At 41.4% G+C, this 20,554-nt stretch overlaps 1 protein-coding gene and 1 pseudogene across 1 annotated transcript; both read left to right on the forward strand.

Annotated features, from left to right (window-relative positions):
* Positions 1 to 422: 422 nt before the first annotated feature.
* Positions 423 to 8,757, forward strand: LOC139308388 (cathepsin K-like). Its single transcript, XM_070931909.1, has 7 exons — positions 423 to 551; positions 1,070 to 1,195; positions 2,714 to 2,872; positions 3,337 to 3,555; positions 3,752 to 3,920; positions 7,367 to 7,475; positions 8,643 to 8,757. The coding sequence occupies exons 1-7, from the start codon at positions 423 to 425 to the stop codon at positions 8,755 to 8,757; spliced, it is 1,026 nt and encodes a 341-aa protein (XP_070788010.1).
* A 3,343-nt stretch (positions 8,758 to 12,100) lies between these two features.
* Positions 12,101 to 19,586, forward strand: LOC139312146 (cathepsin K-like; annotated as a pseudogene).
* Positions 19,587 to 20,554: the final 968 nt, after the last annotated feature.

The following is a 20,554-nucleotide window of genomic DNA, read 5'->3' on the forward strand; positions in this document are numbered from 1 at the left end:
CCAAAAAGAAAGAGTTAAAAGAAGATTATCTTACTGAAAGGAAAAAACATTGCTTTCCAAAGGTATTTAGAGATATGCTATTCTGTCGTAAAATGTCAATTAAAGGCAGTGGGAAGTGGCAGTTATATCTTCGCTTATAAAAGGGGCTGCTGCAGTTTTGTTTTAACAGCTTCCCCTTTGCCTTCTGTAAAAACCTGCTTGAGGTGAGGTTCCAGCTGGTTACTCTTACCTCAAACTTTCCAGAGATTCTCATTTGATCGATGCATTTATTAACAGTAATTGAATAGTTTTAATTTCTCTTTTTAGCACTGTAAATCAGGGTTTGGAACCTTTAGTCAACCAGATGTTGCTGGTCTTAACTCTTTGCATGTTCCCACATTGACTCTGGTCTCTGAGCTCTTCTCTTCTCCTAGAGAAAGACGATGCTGTCCATCTCGATGGTGGCCCTGATCTGGTTGGTCTCCCTGAGGACCTTCTCCACAGCTTTGGATCCAACCCTAGAGGGGACATGGAGGGACTGGAAGGCCACTCATGGTAAAGAATATGTTCAGGTGAGTTTGCTCCAGTAGAACTCAAATTAAATTGCTGTATTTTGGTTTAACATTTCCGATACAATGGGGACTGAGTTGGCTGTCACTACTGATGTTCTCAGAGTCTTCTGTAGGTTCTGTCCAGTGGTGGGTTGCTCCCGGTTCTGTCCGGTTCTATAGAACCATGCGCTCCCTTTGCGAACTGGTAGTAAAGGTAAGTAGAACTCATACCTGGTTCTGTCCCACAGGAAAAAAAATCCTACTTTTCCTTCAAGTGTTCCAGTTCCATACCTTGATTTCAACTTAGAATAGCAATGTTTATAAACCTTCTTTCTGCTACCTGTCTTCAGATATGCTTTGCGAGCAATAATGTCCTGTGTACTAAATGAAAATTGAATAGAGATTGGTCCATTCCTGGGCAATTGGATTCTAATCTGAGAAACCTTTTATGGAAGAAAAGAATATGAGTTCTAGATCTTCTAGGTGCTACTTGTTAGGGAAGATGCGTCTAAGGTATCTTCCCGGTCTTGGCTTCTCAGGAGGAGGAAGAATCCTTTCGAAGAGCCGTGTGGGAAGAGAATTTGCAGATGATCCAAGATCATAACAAGGAGGCTGACCTGGGGAAATACACCTACTGGCTTGGCATGAACCACTTTGGCGATTTGGTAAGCCTGGATCATTCATCTATCTATCTATCTATCTATCTATCTATCTATCTATCTATCTATCTATCTACCTACCTACCTACCTACCTACCTACCTACCTACCTACCTACCTATCATCTATCGGATTTCTTTAGTCACCAATCTCAGCAAATGACTCTAGTTTTGACTTGTTTATTAGGCATAGACGTCCCTTTCACTAGAAGTTCCAGATGCCGAATCTAGTATCCCCACTTCCCAAATCAAAAAACTCAAGGCAAAGATTGGGGTGCTTGCTCTTTCTCAGTCCAAAGGCATCCAGTGAGCTTCCATGACTGAAATGTTCATGAACTTGTCTCTTTCCAGTCAATGGCTTTTACAATTGTACTGTAGTGCAGAAGTTGAATCCTATCACCAATGTTATATTGATGACCGCATAATTCTGATTCTGTCACCTGGCTCCCTCATTTACATCATATTGTAGCTTCATAATGCCAAGAGCACATCAAGCAGACTGAACCAAAGACCACTAGCAATGTAATTATTGATAATTTGCAAGCATTCCATCTGAGTACGGAATTCTAATATTCCATCACTTACAAAACATAATTTTAAACACTGGATGCATTTAGCCATTTCTATGAATTCATCTTTACCATCTCTCCCAGTCTATTATCCAGACTGGGAATGTTACCATCTTACTTGCCAGGTGTTTGTCCTGATTCATGGAGGTTGTGCAATTCTGGGAGTTGAAGTTTAGACATCTTAAAAGTTGCTAATTTTTTTTCAAATAACTTTTTATTTTATTTTATTACAAACAATCCATCTTCCATTAAACAGTGTGTCATGTGGGTACAAATGTTTTGTGCAATAACATTTAAAATTTACAATCATATTCATTATTTAATCTATTCTTAGGTTAATACCAATACCTTTAAATATCGAATACTATGACAATAACAACAATCCTCTTCTTGATATATTTAACTCTATTAACTATATTGACTCTATTAATACGTTTTCTGCATTTTACTCATCTACTTCTATTTCTAATTTTTATATGTATTCTCTTACCATCGATAAAATGATTCCCATATAGTATAATAATTGTTTTGTTCTTTCTCTTTGATTGCCAGTATTAATTTGTTCATTTCTGTACATTCTAATATTTTCCTAATCACATTCTCCTCTGTAGGAATCTCTTCACTTTTCCAGTTTTGTGCAAATTCAATTCTAGCTGCTGTTATTACATGAATAATCAAATATACATTTTCTTTGCTGTAAGTTTCTTGTAAAATCCCCAACAGGAATAATTCAGGTTTTAAATCAATATGTTGTTGTATCATCTTGTCCAATTTTGGTTGGAAAAGTTGCCAAAATTGGGAAACATGCTGTAGACTTAACTAAATACAAACTGCCAAACCAGGTTTGGTTTGTTCATAACAGATATTCTTTGCATTTGATCATGGGATAAAATTTATTGAAGAGAAAGATGAGAAGTGGAAATGGAGATCTGTTAAGATTGTTCTTCTCCTCTTCAGACCAATGAAGAGCTTGACAAGAGGCTGCCTTGCCTGCTCTCTGACTTTGATAAGGTAACTAAAGGCAACAGGATCATGTTCAAATCCTCAGACGATCCGGATATTCCTGACCACGTGGACTGGAGAACCAAAGGTGGTGTCACCAAAGTGAAGGATCAGGTAGGTTGTAGTGGATGATTCTGATTATTACGTAGAAGGAAAAGAAGAGGGTTCTGATCTGTCCATTGGGCCACAAGTCAGAATTAAACAGATCCACAAAGACTGGCAGATTAAAGCTAAATTCTTTTCTCCCTTAACTTCATCCCCAAAACTTTAATCCTGTCAGAACTCATTTTTACCCAGCTCCTTACTACCAAGTACTGAGAGCAAGTAACTTGTTAAAGGAACATAAATTGAGAACATTTAATCAGTGGAGTGGCTTCCTCGAGAAGTTGTGTGTGTTTTATCACTGGAAGTTTTTAAGAAGAGATTGGATAGCCATTTGTCCGCAATGGAATAGGATCTCCAGCTCTTGCAGAGGGCTGGACTAGAAGACCTCTGAGTTCCCTTCCAACTCTCTTATTCTGTATTCTGAGTTTTCAGATGCTCAGTGAATCACTCCAGCTTTTTTTTTTTTAACCCAGGGTTCATGTGGCTCTTGCTGGTCCTTCAGTGCCACTGGTGCTCTGGAAGGCATGCATTTCAAGAAGACAGGGAAGTTGGTCTCGCTGAGTGAACAAAATCTTTTGGACTGTTCCAAGGAGAATGATGGGTGCGATGGTGGAATTATGGAGCTAGCTTTTGAAATTGTGCAGAAGCAAGGAGGGATCAATTCAGAGAAAAGCTACCCTTATGATGGAGTGGTAATAAATTATTAAATCTGTGCATCTCCCAGCCCTTTCCTTCTGCATGCTTCAAGCTGAATTGTTTTACTCTATGTCTCTGCCTGAAAATGCCTCCGGCAATAGGATGGAAAAGGTTTGAGTCATGGGTGAAGACAATTTCTATTAAAGCCCATCAATGGCAACGATTTCTTAGGATCACCATTTTCTTCTGCAGGATAGACAAAGTTGCCGCTATGATCCTGACGAATCTATTACCAGATGTAACTCATTTGGACAGATCATGGAGAATGATGAAAAAGGTCTTCAGGAAGCTGTGGCCAAGATAGGTCCAGTTTCTGTTGGAATAGATGCTCGGAGTAGCAAGTTCAGCTTCTATAAGTCAGGTAAGGTTCCTGAGGGCTCTCACTGTTGACCTTCTGGTTCTTGCCATCTCCTCTGCCAAGTAATATTCAACACTGATGAGGCCAAACTCCATCTCGGTATTAAGGGGTTTTGTTGTTGTTGTTTCAAGGTGGTGACAAGAAGGAGAGCTTTTAGTTTATTTCAGGTAAGGTAATGGAGCTTTTTATGTTAGGTTTCCTGTTTTGTTTTGAAGGCTTTGCTTTGTTAGGTTAACATGGTGGCACAGTGATTGGAATGCAGTATTGCAGGCTAACTCTGCCGACTGCCACCAGTTCAATTCTCACCAGCTCAAGGTTGACTCAGCCTTCTATTCTTCCAGATTGGTAAAATGAGGACCCAGATTGTGGAGGGCAAAATGCTGACTCTGTAAATCATTTAGAGAGGACTGTAAAGCACTGTGAAGCAGTATACAAGTCTAAGTGCTATTGCTCAGGTATCTTGGTTGTTATTGGGGCAATTTTCATTTGATCTCAGAGGCTTCTCGGATTGCATCATTGTTGGAATGGTGGGGCCAAATGTTGGGCCAATGGTGGGGCCAAAAGTTGGGCTCTTTCAGAACCCAACTTTTATTTATTTATTTATTTATTTATTTATTTATTTATTTATTTATTTATTTATTTATTTATTTTTCAAATTTCTATACCGCCCTTCTCCTTTCGGATTCAGGGCGGTGAACAGCCAAAATAAAAACATCTATATATAACATTACAGTTAAAAATAGAGTTAAAATAATTTATAAATTTGGCCCGTAATTTAAAACTTGTCAATTTAAAATCAATATTAAAATTTTAAAACTAACCCTAAAATTAAGACAGACCAGCTAACTGAAAAAAATAAGTTTTTAGGGCCCGACGAAAAGTCCGGAGGTCGGAGATCACTTGTATCTCTGGGGGTAGATTGTTCCATAGGGTAGGTGCCACCACAGAGAAGGCTCTCCTCCTGGGGGGTCGCCAGCCGGCATTGTCTGGCCGACGGCACCCTGAAGAGGCCCTCTCTGTGGGAGCGAACCGGCCGGTGGGAGGCTATTGGTGGCAGAAGGCGGTCCCGTAAGTACCCCGGCCCTAAGCCATGGAGCGCTTTAAAGGTGATCACCAACACCTTGAAGCGCACCCGGAAGTCCACCGGAAGCCAATGCAGCTCGCGCAGGAGAAGAGTCACATGGGAGCGCCCCGTCGCTCCCATAATCCCCCGCGCGGGCCGCATTCTGCACCAGTTGGAGCCTCCCGGTGTACCCCAAGGGGAGCCCCATGTAGAGAGCGTTACAATAGTCCAGACGAGAGGTGACGAGTGCTTGAGTGACCGTGCGTAGGGAGTCCCGGTCCAGAAAGGGGCGCAACTGGCATATCAGGCGAACCTGACAAAAAGCCCCCCTGGCCACGGCCGTCATATGCCCTTTTAACACACTATTAATATTAATAATTCAATTAAATTACCTAATCCTAAATTTCTATCTACTAATCTTAACTTATTTTAGTTGTGGTAAGTTATATTATCTATTAATATATATACTCCTATTTTTCCCATTTTATTAATATATTTTCTCATTATCCATCATCTCTTAACCTTTTTAAAGTTCCGTCATTTATTGACTTTTTAATCAGCCTTTTCTCTTTCTCTCTCTTGGAATCTTGTATCTCTTTTTGATGTTTTTGTGCCTACTGAAATTTCCCTTCTGGGTACCCTTTTAAAATATTAAGGATTAGAAATTGTGAGGATTTTGAAATAGATTCCTGGGATTGATTAAATATTGTTAATATCTGGCATTATTAGTAATACTACACATCTGGAATATTGAAGTTATGGTGGAATAATGAGTAATTCTTAAAATATTAAATAATAGTAATTTAATAGAGGTTAATAAATACATGGTCTAAAGAAATGTTATGTATGTTTAAATGAATTAATGGGAAAAATGAGAGAGAGAATAGTATTGTTGAAGTTGGAAGATTAGAATTATACATACTTATTTGTATTATTATTGTCAGCATTGTTTTAAAAAGACTTGACCTAGTCAATACACTGTCCACAAAATATGTATGGAATTATTATACTAAAAAGTAAAACAAAAAATATAAAAAAAGAAGTTGTGGGTGCTCCAACACTGGAAGTTTTCAAGAAGAGATTGGAGAGTTGTTTGACCAGTAATGGTGTTGGATCTTCTGCCTGAGCAAGGGTTGGAATAGAAAATCTTCCAGGTCTCTTCTGATTCTGTTATTCTGTCTCCTTCAACATCAGTGCCTGACATGTCTATATGGGGCTGTGCACCTTTTGTTCCCTTGGTTCCCTTATAGCTTCTGGTGGAGTTAATGGAAAATAACAGAATTATTATTCTGTTGGAAGGGACCTTGGAGGTCTTCTAGCCAATAAACCCCCTGCTCAAGCAGGAGGCCCTATACCATTTTTGACAAATTCCAGTCCCTTCTTAAAAGCCTCCAGTGTTGGAGCACTCACAACTTTTGAAGGCAACTAGTTGTTCCACTAGTTGATTGTTCTTACTGTCAGGTTGATTTGATAAAGCTAGTTTGTCTGGGGTGCTCCAGATAGTTGGAGAAATTCTTAAAATTGTCATGTTTCCTCCTGGATTCAAATGTATATATTGAGCATAGAACTGCTAAGTTTATAACTAAGACATTGGTCCTATGAACCCATTACACTGAACTGGTGCTGGAGAGAAGTTCCCTGAAGATGACCTCCAGCATGAGTCCGAATAGGTCAGAAGACAAAGCCTTTGGTCCCGGTGACCGATCCAGATAGGATCCTACAATATTTGTATCTTATCACTTTATTTCTTCCTGTCGACTATGTAATTTACTCTATTTTATTGATAAGATTGCAAGACTAATCAATGAACTACTACTACGCAGAAGTAAAGCTCAGAATTTTTCTTGAGTTATACCACAACACAAACCCTTCTCAATCAATAAGAGGAGAATGTTTGTAGCTCAGGGTGGAAATGAGGGGGCTTTGGTGCTGCGTTTGGTGGTTTCCTTGCAGAGGTTTCATCAATAATGATGTTACTTAGTTGGGTTATGAAACGCCTGCAAGAAAACGTCCAAGCTCAGAGAGCACCAAGGACCCTTCTTGATATTCTTTACTTTTAAAGTGACTTTTTTTTCTAGCACAGGATAAATTAGTTGCTAAACATATTAAACAGACAAAAAAAGAAAAGTTCAAAGACACCAATGAAAAATAAGGAATCTCTTTGATCAACATAGTCCTAGGGGATTGGTTCTCTGGAAAAAGCTGAGAGATACCATTATAGTCTAAGGGTTTTCTCCAGTGCTTGAACATCTGAGGGGCCCAGGTGAAAACATCTCCAGGAAGACATGTTTCAAATTAGAAATGCAATAATTAAAAATGCAGGTAAGATAGGGTGGGGCATCTGGCTACCACCAAGGATGGGTCATTTCTTATTCTCGCTATCCAGGAATATTTAGAGAACCCAACGATGGAGAAAAACAGACAAATCATGCTATGCTGATTGTGGGTTATAACGACTCCAGCGAGGGCAATGGCTATTGGATCCTAAAGAACAGGTGAGTGAATAGACATCAGTCTGCAGAAGTTTAAAAAATGAGAAATTTACTTATTGTATAACTTACTTGTTTTCCCTATGGAATTGTCCCACAGAAAAAATTATTTTAGTTATTAAATTTATTGGCTGTCCATCTTACCACAGGGTACCTCTGGGCGGCTTAAAATGTTAATTTTGCTTCTCCCAAGAATGTCCTTCAGCTCGGTTGGAAGACAATGCTCCTGAAGTACTTGGAGATGGAGGGTGTTGTCGTCCAACTCCTACCGAGGATGTTAGCTGAGGAAGGTGATCTCCATGTAGCATCACCTGAAAATAGAATGGGAACCTTTTTCTTACCTGGAGCACTTGGATATTTCAACTCTGTTTCTTATCTTCCTGTAAAGATGGGCAAGACAACCTAGAGGACTTGCTCTGAACACACAGTGTTCTAAGAGTGCATCTTCCTTACAACCCCTATCTTGTGTTAATATTCCATGTGAAGATATCATGCTGTGCTATGGGAAATTGCAAATGAATTCTCATTGGGGCCAAACGTTTATCCAAATTACCTGGAAGGTCCTTCTGAAGTTTACCTTCTTCCGTCTCCCTTGTAATTTTGGCCCAGTGCTTCTTTTCTAGTCGTGTCATCTGGGGCAATATGGAAAAAGGCCATTCCCTCTTCCATGTTACAACCCCCTTCAGACATCAGTCCCTCTCGGCCATCCATTCTGCAGACAATTTATTTATTTAGCATATTTAGCATATGGCATATTTAGCACAGCATCGTTTATATGAAAAAGAATCAGATACTGGAGCGGTATATGCCCTCAGTTTACAGTCAGTCACAGTGTGATATATACCCAGTCACACTGAGGGGAGGATACTATGCCCCATTTATGCAGTGAGTCCCAGCAGATGCTGAGTGACGTCTGCAGGCTAAACATATTCAGATCTTCTGATGCTTAGTTTCCATCTTGAAGTCATGTTGCATATCCTCTGTGAAGCCATGGACCCGGAAGCTGGTCTGTTGTTGCTCCTTTTAAAGATGGCTGCCTCCCTGTTAACCTATGGCAAAAAGCCTCCTTTTGCACCATGCTTCTGGGGATGGCGAAACTTCAGCTAGAATCATGAATGATCCACCTTGCTGCAGAATTCTAGAAATAAACATTCTGTATTCTTCCCTTCATAGCTGGTCCACTCTTTGGGGTGAGAAAGGTTACATGCGCCTAGCCAAAGGATCAAATCAATGCAAAGTCGCTGAATACGCCGTCTTTCCTATCCCAGATCCAAAGAAGGGAAAGTAATTTCTTCTTTCAGCATAAGGATCGTTTGAGATATAGAGCTAAAAGTCACCAATGAATGACCTGCTGCTTCTGAAGCTTCTGGAAGAAAAAAAATGTTAATAAATGCTTTTGGGCAATGCTACTCAGAACTGACCAGCACACTCTATTCTATTATGTGCATGTGTTTGTTACGGACATTGTGTTGGTATAAATGGCATAGTTCCTCATGGAATGTCAGAATTGCTGATGCATCTTGCCCTGTAAAAAACACAGAAAATATGCATTAGAAATATGTATTAATTTCATATACATGTGGTTTGAGACAGTGGTGAAATCCAAATTTTTGTACTACTGGTTCTGTGGGTGTGGCTTGGTGGGCGTGATGTGGCTTGGTGGGTGTGGCAGGGGAAGGATACTGCAAAATCTCCATTCCCACCCCATTCCTGGGGGAAGGATTCTGCAAAATCCCCATTTCCCCCCCCTACTCCTGGGGGAAGGATATTGCAAAATCTCCATTCCCACCCCACTCTGGTGCCAGCTAGAGGTGGTATTTGCCAGTTCTCCGAAAGGCTCAAAATTTCCACTACCGGTTCTCCAGAACTTGTCAGAACCTGCTGGATTTCACCCCTGGTTTGAGATAACAGTTGAGATGACACTGTTTATTGGGTGCAGCCCAAAGAAATGTGCTGTCAGGACTAAATCACACAGCATTGCTCATTGAGAGCCCTCGGTACTCAAATTGGCATGCCTATTACACACATTTGGAAAACAAAGCGCATGATCAATAATAAGTAATAGGTAAAAAGCAACAAAGTATTCATACCCCTGATAGAGGATGCTCCTTCCAAAAAGTGGGTTCATTCTGTTGGAAATGAATTCAACCAACAAGGATGGATCGATGAAAACAAAGAGATTTTATTAAAAGAAAATAGTAAAAGCTATTTTGCAAAATAGGGTGGGTATACCCCAGGAGATCTCAACAGAGGAATTTAAGCCAGGAAGCCACACCTAAAATTTTAAAAGCATTACATTTCATAGTTTCCTATTCTGACGGCCCATTTCTCACCTTCTTTGGATTTATTGGACAGGTCCTCCGGGGTTTCAGCTAATCCAAGATGCCTCAAAGGAATACATTATCTATCTCTTTGTTTTCTCAGATTACTTTCTCTTCAGCACCTCCCGTACCTCTCCGTACCTGTCCATTACCCATCTACATAGCATCTCTCAGTTTTAAGGAATGTCTCCGTGCACCCTCAGCAGGCCCCTCTCCTACACCAAAGAACAGAATAATGCCCACATGTCCTTCTCCAAGCATATGCACCATAGACATGGGAGAAAAGTTCCACAAAGCATATAATCTAACTACATTGTAAACGGGAGATGATGATGATGATTATATTCATTCAATTGTGTCCAACACTTGGCATCTTATGTGTCAGGTCTCTCCACATCTTCCAATCTTGCACTATTTCTTTGAGTTGTTCTATGCTTTGTTGGTGTTAGGTTTGAGGGAGTCCAGCCACCCTATTCTTTCGTGGGCTGGTTTCCTTTTACCGCCAATTCTTTCAAACATAATTGCTTTCTCCAGCGAATGGCCAAAAAAAATGGTACACATTCTAAGTAATGGTTTGCAATAAGAAGAGGGGTCAGCCTTGCTTCCACTGCTGCTTTCCTTCAGGATGATACATGTTCTTTGCTCTCATGTAGCCTTCCAAGAATTTTAGGGCCAGGATCAGTGGTGGGTTTCTACCGGTTTGCCCCAATTCAGGAGAACCGGTAGCGGCAGTGGTGAGAGGCTCCGCCCACCCACCTGGATGTCATCATGGACGCTCTGCCAATGCACAGAAGCTTCTGTGCTGGTGCAGAAGTGCCGCGTGTATGTGAAGCAAGCAAGCGCACATATGCACTCACAGTTTTGAACCAGTAGCGAAGGTAAGTAAGTGAAACCTACTATTGGCCAGGATGTAAGGCCCAAGAATGAGAGACCCCAAGACAAAAACATCTAAGAAAAAGTAGTGAGCAAAATGAACATCTTTCAACAAATGGGATCTCTCTGGCTAAAACCAGCTATACAGGCAGTCCTCAACATACCACCATTCGCTTAATGACTGTTCGAAGTTATAACACCACTGAAAAAAGTGACTTACAACCAATTCTGATACTTGTGACCTTAGCAACATCCTCACAGTCAAGTGATCAAAATTCGAGAAATTCAGAAACCAGATCCACTGAACAACCGTGTGACTAGTTTAACAGCTGCAGTGATTCATTTAACAAATGTGGCAAGAAAAGTCATCAAATGGGGCAAAACTCACTTAACAAATTTCTTACTCAGAAACATAAATTTTGGACTCAATTGTGGTCGTAAGTTGAGGACTACCTATATTAGGCCTGCTGAAATTGCATGCAGACCCCATGTCTGAAAAATAAATACCAAATAATAACCATTTTAGTGTGAGCATTAATAAACAGTTCTCAAGGTTGAAGAACCCAACATGACTTTTGCCCAAATAAAGATGGACCTTCAGTTGACATGTCCCCCAATATTAGTATTAACTGCAGTTGTCTTTAAATCTCCTGTTTGGGGGATGGAGCTCATGCTTTTTCCAAGAATCAAGATAGACAGCAGAGCTAGATAGAAATCAAACATGAAATTTATCTTCATAGGACATTAAAACGGTTGCAACAACAGAAAGTTATTCAAGTTTCCAGGGATAAGAGATACAAATCAGGTCAGCAGTCTAACCAGTGGCTTTTTTTAGCTATTTTGCTTTATAGAATTACCTCTCCCCCGCCCCCGCCAAATAAAATCTCCAAGAGAGTTAAAAAAACATTATCTTATTGAAATGAGAAAAAAAAACATTGCTTTCTAAAGAATTGTAGAGATGTGCTATTTCCTTGTAAAATGTCAATTAAATCCAGTGGAAAGTGGCAGTTATATGTTCACTTATAAAAGGGGCTGCTGCAGTTTTGTTTAACAGCTTCCCCTTTGCCTTCTGTAAAAACCTGCTTGAGGTGAGGTTCCAGCTGGTTACTCTTACCTCAAACTTTCCAGAGATTCTCATTTAATCTATGCATTTATTAACAGTAATTGAATAGTTTTAATTTCTCTTTTTAGCACTGTAAATCAGGGTTTGGAACCTTTAGTCAGCTAGATGTTGCTGGCCTTAATTCTTACCATGCTGCTACATTGACCCTGTCTTCTCTTCTCTTCTCTTCTCTTCTCTTCTCTTCTCTTCTCTTCTCTTCTCTTCTCTTCTCTTCTCTTCTCTTCTCTTCTCTTCTCTTCTCTTCTCTTCCCTTCCCTTCCCTTCCCTTCCCTTCCCTTCCCTTCCCTTCCCTTCCCTTCTCCTAGAGAAAGACAATGTTGTCCATCTCGGTGGCGGCCCTGATCTGGTTGGTCTCCCTGAGGACCTTGTCCACAGCTTTAGATCCAACCGTAGAGGGGACATGGAGAGACTGGAAGGCCACTCACGGTAAAGAATACGCTCAGGTGAGTTTGCTCCAGTAGAACTCAAATGAAATTGCAAATTTTAGTTTAACATTTCTGATACAATGGGGGCTGAGTTGGCTGTGATTACTGATGTTCTCAGAGTCTTCTGTAGGTTCTGTCCAGTGGTGGGTTGCTCCCGGTTCTGTCCGGTTCTATAGAACCGTGTGCTCCCTTTGCGAACTGGTAGTAAAGGTAAGTAGACCTCATACCTGGTTCTGTCCCACAGGAACAAAAATCCTACTTTTCCTTCAAGTGTTCCAGTTCCATACCTTCATTTCAACTTACAATAGCAATGTTTATAAACTTTCTTTCTGCTGTCTTCAGACATGCTTTGCAGGGAATAATGTTCTGTGTACTAAATGAAAATTGAAGGGAGTTTGGTCCATTCCTGGATGATTGAATTCTAGTCAGATAAACCTTTTATGGAAGAGAAGAATATGAGTTCTAGAACTTGTAGGTGCCACTTATTAGGTGAGATGCGACTAAGGGATCTTCCCCGTTTTGGCTTCTTAGCAGGAAGAAGAATCCTTTCGAAGAGCCGTGTGGTAAAAGAATTTGCAGATGATTCAAGATCATAACAAGGAGGCTGACCTGGGGAAATACACCTACTGGCTTGGCATGAACCACTTTGGCGATTTGGTAAGGCTGGATCTATCTATCTACCTATCTATCTATTTCTATCAGATTTCTTTAGTTGCCCATTTCAGCAAATGGCTCTAGTTTTGACTTATTTATTAGGCATAGATGTCCTTTTTCCTAGAAGTTCCAGCTGCCAAATCTAGTATCCCCACTTCCCAAGTCAAAAAAACTCAAGACAAAGATTGGGGTACTTGCTCTTTCTTAGCCTAAAGGCACCCAGTGAGCTTTTATGACTGAAGTGGTCATGAACTTGTCTCTTTCCAGTCCATGGCTTTTACAATTGTACTATACTGCAGAACCTGAATCCAATGACCGATGTTATATTGATGACCACATGATTCCAATTCTGCCACTGGGCTCCCTCATTTACATTATATTGTAGCTACAGAATGCCAAGAGCACATCAAACAGACCCAGCCAAAGGCCACGAGCAATGGAATTATTGATAATTTGCAAGCATTCCATCTGAGTACGGATTTCTAATATTCCAGCACTTATGAATACTTAATTTTAAACACTGGATGGCTTTAGCCATCTCTGTGAATTGATCTTTACCATCTCTATTATCCAGACTGGGAATGTTAGCATTTTACCTGCCAGGTGTTTGAGCGGAATTCTGGGAGTTGAAGTCTAGACATCTTAAAAGTTGCCAAAATTGGGACACATGTTGTAGACTTAACTAAACACAAACTGCTCTCTGATAACCAGGTTTGCTTTGTTCATAACATATATTCTTTGCATTTGATCACGGGATAAAACGTATTAAGGAGAAAGATGAGAAGTGGAAATGGAGAGCTGTTAAGATTGTCCTTCTCCTCCTCAGACCAATGAAGAGCTTGACAAGAGGCTGCATTGCCTGCTCTCTGACATTGATAATGTAACTAAAGGCAACAGGATCACATTCAAATCCTCAGATGATCCAGATATTCCTGACCAGATAGATTGGAGAACCAAAGGTGGTGTCACCGAAGTCAAGGATCAGGTGGGTTGTGGTGGACGGTTCTGGGTATTACGTAGAGATGTTTTGAAGGAAGAGTGTTCTGATCTGTCCATTGGGCCACAAGTCAGAATTTGACAGATTCACGAAGACTGGCAGATAAAGCTAAATTCTTTTCTCTCTTAGCTTCATCCCCAAAACTTTAATCCTGTCAGAACTCATTTTTGCCCAGCTGCTTACTACCAAGTACTGAGAATTGTTAAAGGAATATAAATTGAGAGCATTTAATCAGTGGAGTGGCTTCCTCGAGAAGTTGTGTGTGTTTTATCACTGGAAGTTTTTAAGAAGAGATTGGATAGCCGTTTGTCCGCAATGGTATAGGGTCTCCAGCTCAAGCAGAGGGCTGGATTAGAAGACCTCTGAGTTCCCTTCCAACTCTGTGGTTCTCTATTCTGAGTTTTCAGATGCTCAGTGGATCATTCCAGATTTTTTTTTTTAACCCAGGGTTCATGTGGCTCTTGCTGGTCCTTCAGTGCCACTGGTGCTCTGGAAGGCATGCATTTCAAGAAGATGGGGAAGCTGATCTCACTAAGTGAACAAAATCTGATTGACTGTTCTGAGGAGAATTATGGCTGCAATGGTGGAATTATGGAGCTAGCTTTCGAAACTGTGCGGAAACAAGGAGGGATCAATTCAGAGAAAAGCTACCTTTATGATGGAGAGGTAATAAATTATTAAATCTGTGTATCTCCCAGCCCTTTCCTTCTGCATGCTTCAAGCTGAATTGTATTGCTCTATGTCTCTCCTGGAAAATGCCTCCAGCAATAGGATGGAAACGGTTTGAGTCATGGGTGGAGACAATTTCTATTAAAACCCATCAATGGCAACTATTTCTTCAGATCACCGTTTTCTTCTGCAGGATGGGGAGAGTTGCCGCTATGAACCTGAGGAATCTATTACCAGATGTAACTCATTCGGACAGATCATGGAGAATGATGAAAAAGGTCTTCAGGAAGCTGTGGCCAAAATTGGTCCAGTTTCTATTGGAGTAGATGCTCGGAGTAGCAAGTTCCGCTTCTATAAATCAGGTAAGGTTCCTGAGGGCTCTCACTGTTGACCTTCTGGTTCTTGCCATCTCCTCTGCCAACAAATATTCAACACTGATGAGGCCAAACTCCCTAAGTATTAAGGGGTTATGTTGTTGTTGTTGTTTTTAAGATGATGACAAGAAGGAGAGCTTTTAGTTTATTTCTAGGTCAGGTTATGGAGCTTTTTCTGTTAGGTTTGCTGGTTTGTTTTGAAGGCTTTGCTTTGTTAGGTTAACATGGTGGCACATAATTGGAATGCAGTATTGCAGGTTAATTCTGCCGATTGCCACCAGTTCGATTCTCACTGGCTCAAGGTATACTCATTCTTCCATTCTTCCAGATTGGTAAAATGAGGACCCAGATTGTTGGGGGCAAAATGCTAACTCTGTAAATCGCTTGAGAGAGGGTTGTAAAGCCCTGTGAAGCAGTATATAAGTCTAAGTGCTATTGCTCAGGTATCTTGGTGGTTATTGGGACTGCTAAGTTTATAACTAAGACATTGGTCCTATGAACCCATTACACTGAACAATCGGGGTTCCTTGCAAGGAGGATTAATTTATTTAATTATAGTCTTTTTGTATTAACACATTTATATCTAACGAATGAAGGTGAATAACATTGAAGAACTGAATCTGGGTTGGTCACCAGGACGAGAGATTGTCATCTTCTGAGCTTTTGGACTGGTGCTGGAGAGAAATTCCCTGAAGATGACCTCCAGCATGAGTCCGAATAAGTCAGAAGACAAAGCCTTTGGTACCGGTGACCGATCCAGATAGGATCCTACAATATTTGTATCTTATCACTTTATTTCCTCCTGTCAACTATGTAATTTACTCTATTTTATTGGTAAGATTGCAAGACTGATCAATGAACTACTAGTACGCAGATGTAAAGCTCAGAATTTTTCTTGAGTTACACCACAACAAACCCTTCTCAGTTGCTAAGAGAATGTTTGTAGCTCAGGGTGGAAATGAGGGGGCTTTGGTACTGCGTTTGGTTGTTTCCTTGCAGAGGTTTCATCAGTAATGATGTTACCTAGTTGGGTTATGAAACGTTTGCAAGAAAATGTCCAAGCTCAGAGAGCACCAAGGACCCTCCTCAATATTCTTTATTTTTAGAGTGACTTTTTTTTCCAGCACAGGATAAAATAGTTGCTAAACACATTAAACGGACAAAAAAAGAAAAACTAAAAGACACCAATGAAAAATAAGAAATCTCTTTGATCAACATAATCCTAGGGGATTGGTTCTCTGGAAAAAGCTGCGAAATACCATTATAATCTAAGAGTCTCCAGGAAGACATGTTTCAAATTAGAGATGCAATCATTAAAAAGGCTTCTGCTGCCACTAAGATAGGGCAGGGCATTTGGCTGCCAGCAAGGATGGGTTATTCACTAGGTCATTTCTTATTCTCTCTGTCCAGGAATATTTGGAGAACACAACAATGGAAAACAAGAGCTAACTCATGCTATGCTGATTGTGGGATATAACCATTCCAGCGAGGGCAAAGGCTATTGGATCCTAAAGAACAGGTGAGTAAATAGACATCAGTTTGCAGAAGTTTAAAAAATGAGAAATTTACTTACTGTACAGTAGAGCTAAAAGTCACCAATGAATGACCTGCTGCTTCTGAAGCTTCTGGAAGAAAAAAAAATGTTAATAAATGCTTTTGGGCAATGCTACTCAGAACAGACCCAGCACACTCTATTCTATTATGTGCATGTATTCGTTAGGGACATAGTCAGGATTCCTGATGCATCTAGCCCTGTAAAAAACACAGAAAATATGCATTAGAAATATGTATTAATTTCATACACATGTGGTTTGAGACAGTGGTGAAACCCAAATTTTTGTACTACTGATTGGTGGGCGTGGCAGGGGAAGGATACTGCAAAATTCCCATTCCCTCCCCACTCCAGGGGAAGGATATTGCAAATCTCCATTCCCACCCCACTTTGGGACCAGCTAGAGGTGGAATTTGCTGGTTCTCCTAACTACTCAAAATTTTCACTACCGGTTCTCCAGAACCTGTCAGAATCTGCTGGATTTCACCCCTGGTTTGAGATAACAGTTGAGATGACACTGTTTATTGGGTGTAGCCCAAAGAAATGTGCTGTCAGGACTAAATCACACAGCATTGCTCATTGAGAGCCCTCGGTATTCAAATTGGCATGCCTATTACACACATTTGGAAAACAAAGCGCATGATCAATAATAAGTAATAGATAAAAAAGCAACAAAGTATTCATACCCCCATCAGGGGTCACAGAGTCAAACTCTTCCCAGATAACATTCTCAAGACTATTCCTCGTCACCCTGCCCGAATCTACCCAGTCAGAGTCCAACTCCCCCACTGGATCTGAGCGATTTTGTTATACAGATATTGTCCGAAATCCTCAGCCCTGCCTTATAATGCCCTGGTAAGACCACACTTGGAATATTACATCTAGTTTTGGTCACCACAATGTAAAAAAGATGTTGAGACTAGAAAGGGTCCAGAGAAGAGCAACAAAGATGATTAGGGGACTGGAAGCTAAAACATATGAAGAACGGCTGCAGGAACTGGGTATGTCTAGTTTAATGAAAAGAAAGATTAGGGGAGACATGATAGCAATCTTCCAATATCTAAAGGGTTAGCATAAAGAGAGGGTCCACCAATTCTCCAAAGCAGTGGTCCCCAACCTTTTTATCGCCGCGGCCCGCTGAGCGCGCGCAGGGGTGGGGCCACGGCCCAGGAGCCTTTGCGCAGGCCCATTGCGCACGGCCCAGGAGCCTTTGCGCAGGCCCATTGCGCACGGCCCAGGAGCCTTTGCGCAGGCCCATTGCGCACGGCCCAGGAGCCTTTGCGCAGGCCCATTGCGCACGGCCCAGGAGCCTTTGCGCAGGCCCATTGCGCACGGCCCAGGAGCCTTTGCACTGCAGCGTTCCTGTCCCCCGGCCGCTGCGCGGCCCGGTGCCAGGTACTCCACGGCCCGGCACCGGTCCGCGGACCGGGGGTTGGGGACCACTGCTCCAAAGCACCTGAAGGCAGGACAAGAAGCAACGGATGGAAACTAATCAAGGAGAGAAGCAACCTAGAACGAAGGAGAAATTTCCTGACAGTGAGAATAATCAATTTAAGAGATTGGACAACCATTTGTCTGAAAGGGTTTTCGGTTTCCTACTTGAGCAGGGGGTTAGACTAGAAGACCTCCAGGGTCCCTTCTAACTCTATTATTCTGTTTAATTTTACAAATATTAAAGGGACTCCAGTGGGTTTCTAAGTCAGTTTAGTTCCTTGCACATTGGTGTTGGAAAGCCAGATAAATAGAAAGTGACATTTTCCAAAAAGATTTCCCAGAGAAGATCAGAACATTTTGAGGTTTGCAGAAAGCCAGAAATAATAGCAACCAAGGGTCAGCTTTATATCACTTAATGAAGGATGTGGCCAACTGATACTGAAATGACCCCAGGTCTGGATTGCACAATTTGCACAACCCCTCACATCCTGGACATAAATTGTTTCAACTCCTACCCTTAAAACGCCGCTATAGAGCACTGCACATCAGAACAACCAGACACAAGAACAGTTTTTTCCCCAAACACCATCACTCTGCTAAACAAATAATTCCGTCAACACTGTCAAACTAGTTACTAAGTCTGCACTACTATTAATTTTCTCCTTGTTCCTATCACCCATCTCCTCTCACTTATGACTGTATAACTGTAACTTGTTGCTGTATCCTTACGATTTATATTGTTTCCTAGTAAGATTTGATTGCTTATTTGTACGCTATGACTATCATTAAGTGTTGTACCTTATGATTCTTAACGAATTTATCTTTTCTTTTTATGTACACCCAGAGAAAATGCATCAAAGACAAATTCCTTGTGTGTCCAATCACACTTGGCCAATTAAGGATTGGATTGGATTGGATCTATGAAGGCATTTTGTCTGACAGTTTGGTCTTGGTCATTTTCCCAAAGCCCAAACCTGTGTGTGTTTAATGCAGTGTTCCACAAACTTTAAGACAGGTAGACTTCAACTCCCAGAATTCCCCAATCAGCCATGCTGGCTGGGGAATTCTGGGAGCTGAAGTCCACCTGTCTTAATAGAATAGAATAGAATAGAATAGAATAGAATAGAATAGAATAGAATAGAATAGAATAGAATAGAATAGAATAGAATAGAATAGAATAACAGTGTGAAGGGACCTTGGAGGTCCCACTGCTCAGGCAGGAAACCCTATACTATTTCAGACAATTGTCCAATCTCTTGTTAAAAACTTCCAATGTTGGACCACCCACAACTCCTTGAGGCAGGTAGTTCCACTGAATAATTGTTCTAACTGTCACGAAATTGTCAAGGCTGAGAAATACTGACTTAACACGTGGATTTCAGCCAGTCCCTTAATGAAATAGTCGATTTAAAAAATCTTGGTTCCTTTCCCACAAGAGTCCCTGAGGGTTTCCCGCCAAAACGAGCCGGGCGAATCAACCGCGCTCGCCGTTTTCCCGCCCGGGAAGGAATGCCCTTCAGCTGTACAACGATGAGTGACATCGCCACCAACCCATCAGCGGCCGCCCTTGCCGCCGTTCTGAGCCCGCCCCTCGGCGCCTGCGTGTTGGCGGCTGTAGGTCTGAGGGAAAACAAAATTGGCGCGCTCCTGTTGGTTTTTCCCGCCCAGCGCGCTTCGCCTCATCGATTCTTCTGAGGAGATGGAGCGAGCCCGGCCAGATATGGCCTCTCAGCTTGGGCCATGGCAAGAGAGGCGAAAAACTGCACCCGCTGGTGGTCCTGAGGGGATAAGCTCCTGAGAGAAACGCAAGGAGTCCGGGAAAAGCTCCCCTCGGGCTGAGGAAGTATCATGAGCCCTCAGAATAGTGACCTCAAGGCATTTAGCGGGGTTGGTTACCTCACAAAAATGCTGCCAATGCTTTCATGGTGTGGAAAGGGGGCGCTTTCCGGAGAACTCAATTTACCTACCATATTGCAGCAGGTCTTGGGACCTTCGTTTGGGTCATTTATGTGAGTGGGGGGATTAGAATTTTTTTGTCTCCTCTGTGTTTGCAGCGAGGCTTTTATTATATAAAATTAACAATCTGATTTCTTACCTTAATCATTTGTTACTAACACTATGTTATTTTACTCTAAAGTCATACCAGTATTTACGTTTATCTTATTCCCAAAGAATCATTCTTGGTTTATTTATATATTAGATATCTGTCCTGCCTTTATTACTTCATCAAGTAACTCAGGGCAGTAAAAATGCCTTTTTACTTCTTCCTCCTATTTTCCCCGTAACAACAACCCTCTGAAGTGTTAAGCCCAAAATGTCTATGGAGATTCTCAGTCATCCAGGTCATGGTTGTCCCAAAGGTGTTTTTTTTTTTCAAGAGGCAACTGGACTTTCTGTTTTTTCTTTGAAGACGTTTCGCTTCTCATCCAAGAAGCTTCTTCGGCTCTGACTGGATGGTGGGGAATGGAAGGATTTATTCCTTGCAGACAGCTGGTCATTTGCATTCTTTTAGAGAGTCCTTGACTTGGAGAACCCTCAACAGAGGGGGAGAGATAGGACATCATCTATCTCTAGTCTACAACACAGTCCTTTCAGTAGTTCCAAGAAGGCTCCATACCAATTTGCACCACTCAGGTGATCCTGATGACACAGATAAACCTCCA

This window comes from Pituophis catenifer, unplaced genomic scaffold (assembly GCF_029215685.1).
Source record: "Pituophis catenifer annectens isolate HBS135680 unplaced genomic scaffold, rPitCat1.0.hap2 SCAF_1, whole genome shotgun sequence".
In the NCBI taxonomy this organism is placed as follows: Eukaryota; Metazoa; Chordata; class Lepidosauria; order Squamata; family Colubridae; genus Pituophis; species Pituophis catenifer.

Bases quoted from the DNA above. Each gene is read 5' to 3' on its own strand.
- LOC139308388 (XM_070931909.1), top strand. From the start codon at position 423: ATGCTGTCCATCTCGATGGTGGCCCTGATCTGGTTGGTCTCCCTGAGG. The intron at 552-1,069 runs GTGAGTTTGCTC...TTGGCTTCTCAG, and splicing joins ATGGTAAAGAATATGTTCAG to GAGGAGGAAGAATCCTTTCG. The intron at 7,476-8,642 runs GTGAGTGAATAG...TTCCCTTCATAG, and splicing joins TATTGGATCCTAAAGAACAG to CTGGTCCACTCTTTGGGGTG.